The sequence below is a fragment of the Hippopotamus amphibius genome, chromosome 1 (assembly GCF_030028045.1).
Source record: "Hippopotamus amphibius kiboko isolate mHipAmp2 chromosome 1, mHipAmp2.hap2, whole genome shotgun sequence".
NCBI classification, from domain to species: domain Eukaryota; kingdom Metazoa; phylum Chordata; class Mammalia; order Artiodactyla; family Hippopotamidae; genus Hippopotamus; species Hippopotamus amphibius.
In genome coordinates, this window is record NC_080186.1 from 78,580,556 (window position 1) to 78,597,219 (window position 16,664).

Genomic DNA, 16,664 nt, shown 5'->3' on the forward strand with positions numbered 1-16,664 from the left:
GCTTTAGAAAGTTGCTGTGATAACCATGTAGAGTGTGTGTGTGTGTGTGTGTGTGTGTGTGTGTGTGTAACTTGCACAGCATCAGGAACACAATCAAACAAGATGGCTCTCAAGAAATACAATACTAGCTATGAGAAAGAGAATTTATTTATTACAGAGAAATCTAGCCTGAAAACAAGTTCTCTGTGAAGAAAGAAAAGCATTCAGATTATGCAGCACCTACCCTACGCCAGAAATTTTCATATAAGTTATTTCAGTTAAATAACTGTGTGGGACAAGAAATATGAACCCAGTTTACAGATAAGAAAACTGAAATTCAGACTGGTAAAAAAAAAAAACCCCAAGAGCTTCTAAGGGCTTGAGTTAGATATAGACCCAGATTTGTCCAACTCTACTGTCAAGGCAAACATTTAGCAAATGAGACTTAGAAAAGTTAAATAACATATAACATGTGGCACTACCATGTCATCAAGGGCAATGTGAAAAGCTCCACCAGACTGTGAGCCTTTAGGAACTTTCACAGGTGAGTTTAACACTCGCTAAGTATTCACTTCATCCTGGGTGAAGGATTATGCTTCAGCAACTGGTTAAATGTGCACAAAATGAATCTGCTGACCTTTACCTGATTTAGTATGCCAGTCCCAACCTCCCGAAACATCTGGCTGAATGTTCACAGCAGGTGTACTAGAAGCTGTAAATGGGGAGAAGAAAAAGAATCAGGACAGGATAGCTCGGAATCCACTTTTCTGAGTTCACACAGGAGAACGCGCTCCCTCTCACGAGGCCACGTGACCTGTCCAGGTCCCAGGTGACTCCACTCTCCCTCTGAGCTCTCCCCACATTCTGCAACATTGCTATTTTGTGCCTTCATCTGTGGTTACTTACATGAGCCATATACTGTTTGCTCCTTCTTTTATTTTTACCTCACTTTTATTTTACCTCATAGCTACACTTTGAATTATAACTCTGCATAAGTCTGTCTCCAGTAAATTGTGAGTTTCTTGAAGGCGAGAATTATCTTATTCATCTTTGTGTGTCCCACTTCTACGCTTAACACAAAGTCAGCGGGCAATTAAAAAAAGTGAAATGAAACTTAAACTCAGTTGGCCTTAAGTTGGCATTAACAAGCGTATGAGAGGCACGAACAACTGAGAACTGAAATTTTGTTTTCTCCTCTGCTGTGACATGAATGGAGAATGATGAGTCAGTCAGAACATGTACTGGGGACTGACTAGATACCATCCACCATGCTGGTGTCAGGGATGTTTCTACTATCACTCAAAACAAACTCACTGCAGCTTCAAAATAGATCATGCTGACGACCCCTCTCGAAGTTCCAAATGTAGAATTTAAAAGAAATGTTCAGCTAAAGGGAACTGGACATATTAGAGGAGTACACATTGGTAGAAAAAGTTTTATTCTACATCTACAAAATCCAAATAAGAAATAGGATGCCATAAGAAATAATTTCTTTCTAAGACTCTTCTAGGTTCTGTTCATTAAATCGGTGAGTATAATGCAAATACTAAAATAACTTTGCAAGTAGGATTTAAGATACAACACACAAACCACCACCACCACCACCAAAAGGATCATCAAAGGACCAAGATTAGCCTTGTCAAGCCTTACATTTATCTGTTTTGCTTGCTTAGTACAAACTAAGACATTGTGTATCTTCCCATCATCGAATTAAACAGAACATGCCATCATCAAAAATAACAGTTCTTTCCTTTTAGTTCTCTCTTCCCTAGTTCCATAGTAATCCATGAAAACTGAGGTGGAAATGAGACAATTCTGCTAACATTTGCTGTTTGATTTCCTATAAACTTTGACCTTAGTCTTTTTTTTTTTGGGGGGGGGGGTACACCAAGTTCAATCATCTGTTTTTATACACACATCCCCGTATTCCCTCCCTCCCTCAACTCCCCCCCCCACCCTCCCCACCCCAGTCCTCCAAGGCATCTTCCATCCTCGAGTTGGACTCCCTTTGTTATACAACAACTTCCCACTGGCTATCTATTTGACCTTAGTCTTACACCTAACTAGGATACAGAACTAAGAATTAGTACTTCAACCTTATTAATAATCAAACCCACAAATCCTTATAATCACCTACCACACACAAGGCACCTGACCAGAGAACAGACAGCTAAAGGACACAGTACCTATCCTTAAGAAACTTAAAATCTTTTGGAGAAAAAGGAATAAGCAAATGAAACGGTAATTACCCAATATTTTAAACTTCTATTTTGCCTTTTATAAAGGTTACTTGCTTAGTTTCTCTTCTCAAATTATGTCCCAAATGATTATTCTCTTCAGAGCAGATGTTCAGTAAACATTTGTAGAACTCAAAGGCAATATTTCTTGATTTTTAGAAGAGACTGATGGTGCCTTGTAGAAATCGGAGGTGGGCAATCTGACCTCCCAACCTGACATCTGAGTCTCACCTGTGTACGAAGAGGATGCAACTGACCCACTAACAGTGGAATAATTCCCTTCTCAGCAAGGACAATGGAAAATGCTTTCACTCACTTAGCATGGCACAGATCAAAATAAGAAGTGTAGCCACAAAACAAAGGAGTGCTAACTGTCTGAAACCAAGTAATACACATCTTCTGTCCTGCTCACAGCAGTGAACTGCGTCCTGTACTGCCATGCCAAGTATGAACGTCCATACCCATGGGACATATAAGGCAGTACTCATAGGAAAACAGGCCCTAGGGGAGTATTCCTAAACAAAACAAACAAAAATCCCTCCTTTGTGAGCTCATGTTCTAGTGGGGAGAGGTAGACAACAAAAGATAAACAACACATAAGTAAACTACTGAGTACACTGGAAGTTGACAAATACAACGGAAAGGAAAATGTACAACAGTGGCAGGAGGATGGGCTCCAATGTAAAATGCGGCAGTCAGAATAGACCCCACTGAGCAGGTGACAGCTGAGCAGAGGTCAGAGAGGTGAAGGAACTAGCCACGCCAATGTCTGGGGAAGAGGGGACAGCCAGTGCAATAGCAGAGAGGCCACTGTGGCTGGAATGAAGTGACCAAGCGGGAGAGAATGGGAAAGGAGATCACAGCCCTGAGTGCTAGAGCACAGAGGGCCTACAAAAGCCATTTCAGGACTTTGGCTTCCACGCTGAGTGAAACGGGGAGCTATTTTGAGCAGAGCGATGACATAACCCACATTTTAAATAAGTGAACAAAAACAGCAGCTTTAACCCATCTCCCTGCATCTTTCCTCTCAGGGTAGCCAACTTGCAAAAAAAGAGATTCTTTTAAGTGGGCACTACACAAGGGTCAGGGGTGAATTTCTTGTATGTTGTCCTGTGCACCCACTTCAAATAGTTTGAGATTTAAGACCAATAGGAAATCACCCATAAAGGTTGTTCCTGGACTGCTTTCTCGTTTCCAGTTGTTATAGTTTGACCAGTGTTGCACAACTCATCTTCCTTTTGCATTTGCATGGCTCTCATGAAGTCAAGCTGATGACTGCGTTCTCCAATACATCATCCTCTAGGCTGAGGTCAATGATGTTCAGTATCCTTCAACATCAGGAATGAGCTTCAGTTCTCCAGCTCAAAGTCGTCTGTCCTTCACTGAAGAGCTTTGGTTTTAATTACTGTTACCTAAGTGGTACCTTTTTGCTCTTACAAATGGATGTGATTACAGTTCTTTCCACACAAGCTCAGTCTCTAACATAGAAATATAATGTAGACCATGTGTAATTTAAAAGTTTTCTAGTAGTCACATTAAAAAGGATAAAAATACACTGGTAAAATTAATTTTAATAAAATATCTTATTTAACCCAATATATTAAAAAATTACATTAAGTAACCAACATAAAAAATATTAAGAAGACATTTTACATTCTTTTTTTGTACTAAGTTTTGAAATCTGGTATGTACTTTACACTCAGAGTGCATTTCAAAACAGACTGGCACATTTCAAGTGCTTATCAGCCACGTATAGCAAGTGGCTTCATATCAGAACGATCCATAGTTTAATATATAAGGATGTATTCTAAACTGTGGAATGCTAATCTTGTGGAATGCTCATGATATCACATTTTATTAACTTAGGACTCATATTTTTTCACATTTCAAAGACTTGAACTAGTATGCATCTTCCACTCAACTAAAAGCAGCAGTGTTTTTTTCTTTCTTAATAGTACATAAAATAAAGATATGTCCTACAATCAATATTGCCCTATAATTCTGTGCATGTAGCTCTAATTCAAAAAAAAAATCCACAAATTAAATTTTAGGAAAATTGGGTAAGACAAAATTAAGCAGGCTTCTTTACAGTAAAACATCCCAGAGCTTTTAACATGTTAATGTGAATTGTTAATTTTCAAAAGAGAGATGCACTATGTAGCTTTTCAAAAAAACCAAAACCAAAACCAAACAAAACAAAAAACCCACCTTTTATATCTGAGCACCTATTGACATCTTGTAGGAAACCATGTTCCACTGAACACAATATAAAATACTTCCTTACCATGTACTGTAGGTGAAGGACTTCTCGTAGGCTGAAGAAAGGGGTCACTGGAAGCACTGGCTGTGTTCAGAAAAGAACCCAGCAAATCTTGACCTGATGGTTTAGAAGGTGCTCCAAATGGGTCAAAGGTGGCACCTAGAAAACAACAGGAAAAAGGTGTTTCTTTGCCCTATGGGTTCACACATTCAATAAATATTGAGCAGCTGTTACTCTTGCAAGGCCCTACGCCAAATACTTGAAAAATCAGGATGATGCCTGCCTCGTGGTCTGTTCCATAGGCTCACCCTATCCTTAAAACTTCCTCCAGGGTTAACAGTGGATCCCAAGTATTTCTGACCACACATGAATAATCCCTTCTTTGTGGACAAAGGAGAACTCTGGATTTATCTGTTGGATGAACCACAAATGGTATAAACAAAGGCCCCTTGGGCCTTCAGGCATCTTAATAACATAAAATAAGTCAGCCAAGCTTACAGATAATGGATGAGGGGTGAAACCATGCGTGACCACAGGAGATGCTCAGTGAAGAAACTGTGCTCGTATTCAGTGAATTAGTTACAAATACCAGGGTCTGCTATTAAGGTGAACAGTAGAAAACTTCACTGACCAGGTTTGATTTAGTTCTGTTTGTATTTTTACTGGTCTCTGACTCATTGAAAGTTAAAAAGAGAAGAAAATGAGTGTGACAAAAACCGAACTCTCATCACACCTTATGTCCTATGAAACGAAAATGTTTCCAAAACATTGCTTGTCAACAACTTGCTAGAAACCAGATGCAGATGCAGTGAAATGAAAAAAAGTCTGTGAATGAACCAAGAAGACTAGAACAAAGTGGCAGCTGGGGTTTCCAGCAACAATGCAATAATATTAATATTGTATCATTTCTTTAGGGTTTATGTTGCTTTTCATAAGGAATCCCTCAGCTGATCCTTAATATCTCCCTTTCAGACAGAAGCAATATTATCTTCATTCTACATACAACAAGACTGAGGTTTAGAGAACCAAGCTTCTTGCCCAGTGTCAAGTAAATAATAAGGCTGGACTCAAGCTCAAGTTTCCTGACTGCAAATTTCAGGAACTTCCCAAAGGCATCTCACATTCCTCACAGGCGTGAAATAAACGTAATGAAAACCACACTGAGCGGCGTGTTTATAACTGGGCTTTAATGTCTCATTAACGGGCAAGGGACAAAGCTCCCTGTAGCTCCCTGTAGTGAGATGTCACTCCCTAACTTGTAAGCATCAATCTAATGGGCTGACTGCTTCCTGGAGCGGGAATGGCCTATTCTAGGAGCAGACAACTGCAGTCAAAAGAGTTAACGAGTAAATCCCACTCTCAAAACCCAGGCAGGGTATATGATTTCACATGTGTTCCGCTATGACTTCACTGACATAATGCTCTACTGGGCAGCAGATGAGCCTTGTGAAGCAGCAATGAATCAACTATATGTCAGACACTCTGACACCCTATGTATATCCCTTACCTCATTTAATACTCACAAAACTTTATCCCTTCTATAAAATGAGAATACGGAGATTTATAGAGTAACTGTAAGAGGACACTGGGTTAATTCTTCTACACCTAAGTTTGAAGTCAACCAGTAGAGGATGCTAAAATCTTCTCCCTATTACTTGGTATACTTTTAATATCAATTTATGTTAAACGAGCAGCATTCTCTAATAACTAAAAGTGAACTTCCCAACAAAAGACAAGCGCTAAAATTTAGTCTTTACAACAAGGTTGATGGGTAAGTACTTCCCTATTTTACAACTAAGAAGGTTAAGGTTTTGTAATAAGACTACACAGATAAGTAAGTGTCAGTCCGGCATTCAAATCCAAGCCTTTAACTCTGGACTCAAAGTTCTTTCTACATCCTCTTGGTGGACAGAATACCTGAGTTCCAGATCTGGGTTGGCACTAATCAATTGTGTATCCTTTGACAAGTCAATTAACACAGCTGGCCTCAATTTCATTGCCTGTGAACCCTGGGGCACAGATTTAACTAATGTCTGAAAGCCCCCCTCTAGCTCTGACAACACAACTGTCTGCCTGGGGCTAGGATGAATTCCATCACTGAAAGTCACACAAGGTACATGGTCTTACAAACGTGACTACTGAGTACCATGCCACCTTGGATCCTGGGGACTTCTTTTCCTGGTGAAGCTTCTGTTCACTTTGGTGAGTAAGAACTGCTGAAGTGCAGAGGAAACAGGCTGGGATTCAGGGCACCTGGCTTCACGCTGTGGCTCCACCAATAACGAAGGTAGGAGCTTGGAGCCTCAGCACCTACAGTCCACGGTTCTGAACCTCACTCACGTAAAGAATGCCTCCAGCTGAACTACCATAAATCAAGACCAGCCCAAAGCGTTCTGAGAACTGAAGGATGATCCTGGGAAAGAAAGTTCCTAAAGGTTACCACCTGCCTGCAGAGCTGAGACATTCCTCTTTACTCTTCCTAATGTGACGTCGTCTTGGTTAATGGTGACGGTAGCAAGGGCAGCTGCTTCTTTAGCGGCTATAATGGATCTCTGCTTACCCAACTCTACCGTCTTGCAAATGTCCAAAAACTGTGGATGACCAGGGTTGAGTCTGTGACAATGAGCAGAGTGACGCTGACTCGGTGCCATGGGGTTCAAACTCTGTATGTGGCACCACCTGCTCTGCTGCACCAGTTGTGCTGCTGGCAGGAGTCCCTCAAATTTATCTTTAAGTAACCAAGTACTTCTATGCAAGTGTATTCAGAAAACTACACTTCCAGGAAGGCATTACAGGAAAACTGAGGGAAAGCTCCGGGGTCAGATGGCCTGGTTTTGGACCCTGGGACTAGCTGTATGAAAGTATGCTACTAATTTGACCCTAAGCCTCTATTTCCTCAACTATAAAATGGAGATAACAGCACATATTTACTGTGTTTTTATAAAGACTGAATTCATGGTTAATATTAAATTCCATGTTTGGCAAATAGTAGGTACCCCACAAAGAGTAGCTATAATTATTAACAATTCATTAATCTACACCTCCAAGCAGAAATAACTAAAGCAGCTCAGGGACTGAAGGCCTGAGAAAAAGAAAAAAAACAAAGTAAGGGTGATGAGCTCAAATATTCATCCTTAGACTATCCTACCAAGATGGACAATATTCCTAACTTCCTCTTGTGTTCCCCAACTGAAATGAAGACACAGACTTTTCAGGGACGTTTAAGGAGATCAGAGAAGTCTAGATTATTAGGAAAGTTCGATTCCACCTGCTTGGCCCAAGAGTTTTAATTCAACACTGAGAACAGCGCAACATGGAAAAAATTACCTTCTCCTACTCTCAGCGTCGGAGATGCAGAGGCGGAGGTGGCAGACCGGCGCGGCGTTGACTGAGTGGACGTAGGCCCACTCGGGTGAAATACGTCATCCACCCCTGACTGTCCAGCCTGGGCGGGGCCAGCCGCACCTGCACCCCCAAACAGGTCACTCAGAAGTTCGGAATTGGTGGGAGGAGCCGCCGGCGAAGAGAAGTTCTTACTCACTGAAGACCCTTCTAGACCCAGAAGGTCCACGTCCTCAGGGGGTGGAGGGGCAGCTGGCTCCTGCTGCTTTTTGCTGGGCTTCCTGGCTCCATGAGGTTTGTCACCATTGGCGTTGCCATGTGGGCTGGAAAGGGTCAGAAGTTCATCGTCTGACTGCTCACTTTCCTGATTCACTAGGGCAGCGTGGTCCTCCTCACAGAAGGATTTCTCTGATTTCTGATCTAAGGAAGGCCAGTATGCCAGGATACAGTTAGTTACTAGCCACAGAATTACTGCCTTTGTTAAAGTCTATACACATAACTTCAGAAAGAGAGAGAGCAGCCTGTAAAAAAACAATGCTTTTAGACCCTTACCAATAGAAAACGTGGATGTATTTCACATTACACTCAGTTACCACTTTGTTGAGCATAGAAGTGAAGGGCAAGAAGTCTAGAATCAGCCTGAGTTTGAATCCCATCTCCACGACTTACTGGCTCTGTGACACTGAGAAAGTGACTTTACTCCTCTGTGCCTTGGTTTTGTCCTTGGCAAAATGGGAGTGACAAATAGAACCTAGCTCCCATTCACTACTGCAAAAATTACATGAGATACTATGGAAAGTGCTCAGATCAAGAGCAAGCAGTACTTAAGTGGTTTTTTTAATTATTATTATTATCTTATTTTTAGAAAAAAAAAAAAACCACACAGGCTTAGTTGCTCCACGGCACGTGGGATCTTCCTTGTGCAGGGATCGAATCCTTGTCCCCTGCACTGGCGGGCAGATTCTTAACCCCTGCACCACCAGGAAAGCCCAGTTTTTTTTCTAAAAAATGACTGCTATCGTCATCATCATATTCTTTCCAGCACTATGCTCAGTTCTGTGGAAAAAAAAAAAAAACATCATCTCCTAGTCCTTTGCTGCTTCTTCTCACTGTCTTTTTCTTCTCCACGTGGGCTGCAGCCAAAAGCAAGGCCTTTCTCCCGCAGTTTAGAGCAAAAGTGCACCCCACGCCTAGTAAGTGAGAGAATGGCCGTGTTTAGGATGGTCCTTACACCAGCCTGGGAGGACATACTTTCCGCACAAGACGGGGCCTCTTCTGGGGATGGAATGGAGAGGCCGGGGAGTGACTTTCCAGGCCCTCCTTGAGACAGATCCCCCTGTGCAACTTTGTTATCTGCTGTCACATCCCTCACCCCCAAACCTGAAATGCAAAAAGCTATGAAAAAAGAAAGGTTTCCCTAGGTTGGTGGAAAACTCTGACTGGAGCTGACGTGAAAGCTATGTATTGTCTTCACTGATTTTACTCAGGGTTATGAGTTATGTTTCACTGCAGACATTTTAACGTGTTTGATTACACGTAGTTGTCCGAGATGCCACCGGGGGTGCTCAGTGATATGCAGTTTATGTACCGTGTCGCCCTTCAAACGTGCAAGAAGTTCACTCCTAAACCCACCTGGCTCTGTGGGGTTCCGACAGAAGACTGTGCATTTGTGCTTAGCCTATTTTACAGCCTGATAAGAATGATTTTCTAAATTACTTACTAAAATAGAAGTAAGAATAAAAATAAACTTTTATGAAAAGCCCTTATATGAGAAAGATGTAGGTGGAACCAAGAGGGGGCTAGGAAATCTGCCTGCTATCTGCATTTCACTGTGTTTTCCAGTTTTTAAAATGTTGCTGATCCTTTCTCTCAGTAGGAAATTCTGAAAGTGAGCCTTTTGATTCAAAGGAATTCTATCAACAACTCTGTCATCAAACATGGGAAACTCTGTGTAGGCAATGGGAATACTGTCTTATGTTTACATGGCAAAGGAAGGTCAATCGAGAGGATTTTAAGCACACCATCACCAAAGCCAGTTTCCTACCCCTTTCTTAAAAAGTCCTTACTATGGAATTCTACACTGAACCTTGCAGTTAACCTCAGCAAACTCTGAAGCAAGGATGGCGAATGGGTATCAATCAGAATGCCAATGCCCGTCTACTGAGGCAGCAGTCTGAACAGTCACGTTGGGAAGGATTCGAAACACATCTCCAAGTTTGGCAAAAAAGGATGTTACAATCAAGCCCAATTTATGCCAAGGTTGTTAAAGCAAGTAGCAGAGATACGTAGGCAAAGTGTTTGCCTTCCCTGTACCAGGGGAAGCTCAGCTCTGCCCTGCGAGTGGTTAGAACCCTGGGCAGGGTAGGGGGTGTGTGTGACAGATTTTAGATTTTCAGAAAATTTGGTTAAGGGCAGGAGATAAGAGTCCTTTGTTAATTTCTTTATGTGTCAGCAGTGTAAAGAGATATCCTAGAAAATATCATGATTATTCATAAGCCCAAGAAACGTGATCCAAAACACTGCATAAACAGAAAAGATAGAGTTCAGCTTAAAATGGCCTTTTGCATCAGTCTAAGAGCATCCATGGAGTTCAAAGTAGGGAAGCTCCTGATTTGGAAAAGGAATGAGCAGTAAGAATGTGAAACAAGGAAGACCCTGGATGCATAACTTCAAAGTGCTGCTTTACTTCAGGCTGCTTCAAGGACCAATCGTCTTTATAGAAGAATCATATAACTTAACCACCTAACCATGTAACTTGGAAGAAATGCTTGGAAGTACCTTGCCAACAGAGAGTGGAAAAGAAGCCACCTTGCCCAAAATGTCTGGGGTTGTCTGGAGGGATATCTATTGGAGCCTGCCCTGCAAGACAAAAGACATCAAGAAAACACAGAAAATAAGTCAACATGATAAATAACACAGAGGCTTCATCCTGAGAGTAAAACCACCAGGTGACTCATACCTCCTAAGACCAGAGTATCCTGATGCTCCTGGTGAGAAGAGAAGAGGATGCTGGGGTTGACCTCTTTCGTGCAGTAATGTTCCCATGGTGGGGTTAAGTCTATCACTTTGTCGTGGGGCTGTAGTTCTACATCCAGAGTCACCTGAAATAGCTGAGGATATTTTTCTGGTACATCACATGCATCCAACTCAGGCCTAAACAGGGATTTAAAAGAATAAGATCAATGAAAAACAATGGAACCAGTATGATGTTCAGCACAGAAACCTCTGTAGATTGATTCTCAGGTTCACTCTGAGATGCATTTCTAGGGAAAAATCAACCGTTAACCAGATAAGTCTTTACTTTTCTGAGCCTCAGTTTCCTTATCTGGAAAAAAGAAGAAAATAATGCCTTACCCATAGAACTTAGATACTATTGTATGTGAAAGCATTCTAGATGGCAGGGTGGATATATCCAGACAGTAAGCACTGGCACAGCCAAGTCAGTTGTTAAAATAGTGAAATAGGTCCACAGCCACCATCCTGAACTCTTGAATGTCTACTCTTAAACTGACCCCAGCAACTCCCACCTACCACCCCAGCTTCAGCCACTCCTTGAGCTCCGTAAGCCACACTTTAATATAGCAACTAAGGGTACTATAATATCTGGTGCAGGGGGTCCCCCAGGACCCTGCTTCAGTGCGATGGCCTTGCATCCATTCTGACGGGTCACTGCTCATGTCAAGCTGCGGATGCCAGTGCCTTCCCTTTTGCAAAACACAAAGGGATACACAGACACAAAGGATCACCCTATTGAAACTTTGTTTCCTCTTTGTTCACTCTTGTTCCCTCACATGGGATTTTAGACCTTTCTATTTGAAGTCTGATCCACTTGTGTTTCAGACAAATCACACCCAACTGAGAGTGATCAAATGCAACCAGCCTGGGTATGTTGCGAAGCCACATGCCGCAGTCCTGAAGCACGAGATCTGGGGGGGAACTACAGCACAGCACTAACGAGCCTTTAGCACTGGATTCCTAGCATTTCACAGCTGCTAGGATGGAAAAGTGGTTTTGGCCCAAGTAGCACTCACTTGGTGAACTTTAAAACTGTTGTGTCCAGTGGAATGAATCCAGTATGAAACTGAAGCTGGAATATCTGAGTGTTGGTCACCTAAAAATACGAGAGAAGCACATTACAATCAATCAGTGAAAAGGGAATCAGATCAAAAGATTATATTTGGGGGAGTCATACACCATCAACTGTTTCTATATCTGCATCTTTGTTTACTATGAATATTCAACAACCTCCTCATTTGGAGCTGGCCCAGCTTCATTTCTAGCCTCTTCTCTCCATGAACTCTGCCTTGGCAAGCCATTTCCTCACCTGCTAATGCCCTATGTTCTTGGACCTTGCCACACTTCGCCTCATCCCATTCCTTCTGTCCAGGATGCCCAGCTCCAACCTGATGAATTCATCTTTCAAGGCCCACCTTGAAAGGTTACATCCTCTGCAGCCTTTCTGAGCCACCACTGGGTAAAACAAACTGCTCCCATCACGGCATCTCATCCTACCTCTAAACGGTAGTGGAATTTGTACAGTGTGAATTTCCCCTGAGCCCCTTAAAGGCAAGGATACGGTCTTACTCTTGTCAATCCTAAACCCCTGGGCAATGACTGGCACAGAGTACGTACTTAGCAAATATTTGATGAATTAGAATACAATTACTTGCTATGACCATTAGGGTTCATATATCTTTTCGAATGAGTGTTTTCATTTTCTTCAGATGGATACTCAGGAGTGAAATTGCAGGATCATATGGTAGTTTTCTACTTTTAATTTGTGGGGGGAAACTCCATATTGTTTTCCATATGAGTGTAGCAATTTACCTCCCCACCAACAGTGAACTAAGGTTCCCTTTTCTCCATATCCTTGCCATAATAACACTTGTTATTTCTTGTCTTTTTGACAATAGCCATTCTAATGGGTGTGAGGTGATATCTCGTGGTTTTGACTGGCATTTCCCTAATGATTAATGATGTTGAACATCTTTGCATGTGTCTGTTGGCCATCTGTATGTCTTCTTTGGGAAAAAATGCCTATTTAGGTCTTCTGCCCATTTTTATATTGGGTTGTTTGTTTTTTTAACATTGAGTTCATAGCACCATTACTCACAATAGTCAAGATAAGGAAGAAACCTAAGTGCCATTAACAGATGAATAGATAAAGAAGATGTGAGATGATTATTACTCAGCCATAAAAAAGAATGAAATCTTGCCATTTGTAACACCATGCATGGACCTGGAGGGTATTATGCTTAGTGACATAAGTCAGACAGAGAAAGATAAATACTGCATGCTTTTACTTATATGTAGGCTATAAAAAAAACAAAACAAATGAACAAATATAACAAAACAGAAATAGACTCACAGACACATGGAACAAACTAGTGGTTGTCACAGGGGAGAAGGGTGAAACAAGTGAAGGAGATTAAGAGGTACAAACTGTGAATTATAAAATACATAAGTCACAAGGATGTAATGCATACTACAAAGAATATAGTCAATATTTTATAATAACTCTGCATGGTGTAGTCTACAGAAATAACAAATCACTATATAGTACACTTGAAACTAATGTAACATTTTAAGTCAACTGTACTTCAATAAATAAAAAAATTTTAATGCAATTATTTGTAGCATTATTTATGATACCCCAACAGTGGCAATAACTCATATGTTCATCAACCGATGAGGAGACTAATAAAAGCTATACAACTGTACAATGCAATATGATCTGGTTATGTAAAGAAGTGCTGGGGACTTCCCTGGCAGTCCAGTGGTTAAGACTGCACTTTCAATGCAGGGGCTGTGGGTTCAATCCCTGGTCAGGGAACTAAGATCCCACATGCTGTGATCTTAAAAAAAAAAAGAAAAGAAAAGAAAAAAAAAGAAGCACTGATATATGCTACAACATGGAAACCTTAAAAACATTAGGCTAAGTGAAAAAAGCCAGTCACAAAAGACCACACACTGTATGATTCCATTTATATGAAATGTCTAAAATAGGCAAATCCATAGAAACAGAAAGTAGATTCCTAGTTGCCTAGGGGATGGAGGAGGAGGAATGGACAGTGGCTGCTAATAGGTGTAGAGCTTCTTTTGTGGGTAATGAAAATGTGTGGGAATTAGATAGCTGCACAACTCTTTGAAAATACTAAAAATAACTGCATTGTACACTTCAAAAGGGTGAATTTTATGTTATGTGAAATCTGTCTCAATTTAAAAATTGAAAAAATATAATTACTTAATCCTACATCTTTAATAGAAATATCTCCCCTCACACTGATCCAAATAGGGCACTATAAAAAAGGCACAAGTTTCTAAAGAGCAAGGTTTGCTCTTTCGTTCTAGGGCTGCCATCTTCTGGCAAAACCATCTGGGCAAGTCATAACCCTCTGAGTCTTAGTTTCCTCCCTTGTAAAATGAAGGCAATAGGCATAAGTAATCTTTTTTGTGGTTGTTTTTTTTTATTTGAAGTATAGTTGATATAGAATGTTGCGTGAATTTCTGCTGCACAGCAAAGTGATTCAATTATATATATATATATATGTATATATATATACACACATCCTTTTTCATATTCTTTTCCATTATGGTTTATCACAGGATGTTGAATATAGTTCCCTGTGCTCTACAGTAGGACCTTGTTGTTTATCCAATCTATATATACTAGTTTGCATCTGCTAATCCCAAATTCCCAATCCATCCCTCCCCCCACCCCTCTCCCCTCTGGCAACCACAAGTCTGTTTTCTATGTCTGTGAATCTGTTCCTGTTTCGTAGATAAGTTCATTTGTGTCATATTTTAGATTCTACATATAAGTAATACATATGGTATTTGTCTTTCTCTTTCTGACTTAATTTAGTATGATAATCTCTAAGTCCATCTATGTTCTGCAAATGGCATTATTTCATTCTTTTTTATGGCTGAGTAGTATTCCTATATGTATGTGTATGTGTGTGTGTGTGTGTGTGTGTGTATCACACCTTCTTTATCCATTCATGTGTCGATGGACATTTAGGTTGTTTCCATAAGTAATCTTTAAATGCTTTTTCCGATTCTAAAACCAGAAGTCACTCAACCCAAAGTGATGCAGAGAAAAAGACTCTGAAATATTCCTATTAAAGGATCAGCTGAGGGCACTTCCCTGGTGGCGCAGTGGTTAAGAATCCACCTGCCAATGCAGGGGACACGGGTTTGAGCCCTAGTCCGGGAAGATTCCACATGCCCGCGGAGCAACTAAGCCTGTGCGCCACAACTACTGAGCCTGCGTTCTAGAGCCCATGAGCCACAACTACTGAAGCCCATGTGCCTAGAGCCCATGCTCCACAACGAGAGAAGTCCACGCACCGCAATGAGGAGTAGCCCCTGCTCCCTGCAACTGGAGAAAGCCCGCGTGCAGCAGCAAAGACCCAACACAGCCAGTAAATAAATAAATATATATATATTTTTAAAAGGATCAGCTGAGATAATGGATGTTTACTAAACTTATTGTGGTCATCATTTCATGATGTACGCAAGTCAAATCATTATGTTGTTTACATTAAACTTATACACTCATATGTCAAAAAAAAAAAACCCAAAAAAAACCGGAGCAGCTGAGCTCATGTCACGATTCTTTCTGAAACCATACCTTAGCCTGTAGCCGGCTTCCAATGGTTGACCTCAAGTGATACATGGAAACCACCACATCTCCTTGCACTGTGATGCTCAAAGGAATAAAGATTTTTCCATCTTGGACACGGTATTCTCTTTAAACGGAAACAAAAATATACACTGAATTCACTCTATTCCAAACTAATTTCATTTTCTGTTATCATCCAGTCCCTTCTCTCCACCACCTCCAACTTGAACTTGCTCTTTATTATAGACTCTATAACTTTTTAATTATATCACCATCTACCTAGCTGCTCACCTAGAAACCTCATTCATTCCTGATTCTTCCATTATCCTCACCAATTCTTATCAAGGTCATCTTCTTAAACATCCAGTCTTCTGCCCCACACCACAGTCTTAACCCTCATTAGAGCTCATGTGAGTCCCTTAGCTTCTATCACCATTTGAGGGGGGTGCTATGGCATCCCTTGTTTTAATTGTGCTTTTTTCTGATTACCACCTATGTTGAACATTTTTTTAAATAGCCATTTCACAATGATGTAGTCCTCAAAAGAAGAACAGGATCCAAATTACACAGGAATAGAGCAGTTCATGAAAAGAAATGAAGAAAAGTATCACGACTTACTTCATTCGTTCAAAATCTGCACAGGTTGTATATATTTTGGTTTCTCCAATCAGTACATCACAATAAGGGCGACATCCATTTCTCTGTTTGTTGAAAAAAGGAACGGGACTGACAGTGATCGACTTAATCGTGAGAGGCTTGAAGTGAGGGCGGTAGGGTTTGTCTGCTAGGAGGTCACACATGTAGCCCAGGTACCTAAAACACAAAACTGACATTCTGTTGGTGCTGGCCACACCAGAAGAAATAAGCAATAAATTTGCTATAAAGTTTGTTCTCATAAATTATTAACCTACAATAAAAATTTACTGTTAATTCCTTAAACATTAAATGGCAAAAAAAAGAATGCTGCCAATAATTTAGGAAAGGCTTTTATCTAGTGGCACTGATGGACTTCCCCCCAAAGAGCTAATAAAGGGGTATTTATTAAATATAAAAGCTTATGGGAGTTTTACACTAGCTCAGTATTTGATCTAGCAGATTAAATTTATCAGTTAAGGACTGGCTTTGGAAAAAAATCAGAATTTATCATCAGAAACAGTTTTAATCCAAGAGGAAGTAAGAAGATGCAATTCAAATAAGAAAAAAAAGAAACTGTGCCCAAAGA

At 40.7% G+C, this 16,664-nt stretch overlaps 1 protein-coding gene across 7 annotated transcripts in view; it reads right to left on the bottom strand.

The window, feature by feature from the left end:
* Window positions 1-16,664, bottom strand: part of DNAJC6 (DnaJ heat shock protein family (Hsp40) member C6) — a 157,939-nt gene that overhangs the window by 14,843 nt on the left and 126,432 nt on the right. For 6 of the 7 annotated variants that reach the window (XM_057717294.1, XM_057717295.1, XM_057717292.1 and 3 more), the window contains 8 exons: window positions 16,061-16,255; window positions 15,452-15,569; window positions 11,850-11,929; window positions 10,778-10,971; window positions 10,597-10,677; window positions 7,804-8,238; window positions 4,501-4,635; window positions 623-691 (listed from right to left, as the gene is read on the bottom strand). In XM_057717294.1, coding sequence (XP_057573277.1) covers window positions 623-691; window positions 4,501-4,635; window positions 7,804-8,238; window positions 10,597-10,677; window positions 10,778-10,971; window positions 11,850-11,929; window positions 15,452-15,569; window positions 16,061-16,255 — 1,307 coding nt within the window. The remainder of the gene's footprint in view (window positions 1-622; window positions 692-4,500; window positions 4,636-7,803; window positions 8,239-10,596; window positions 10,678-10,777; window positions 10,972-11,849; window positions 11,930-15,451; window positions 15,570-16,060; window positions 16,256-16,664) is intronic. The other variant, XM_057717297.1, reaches the window with a different exon arrangement.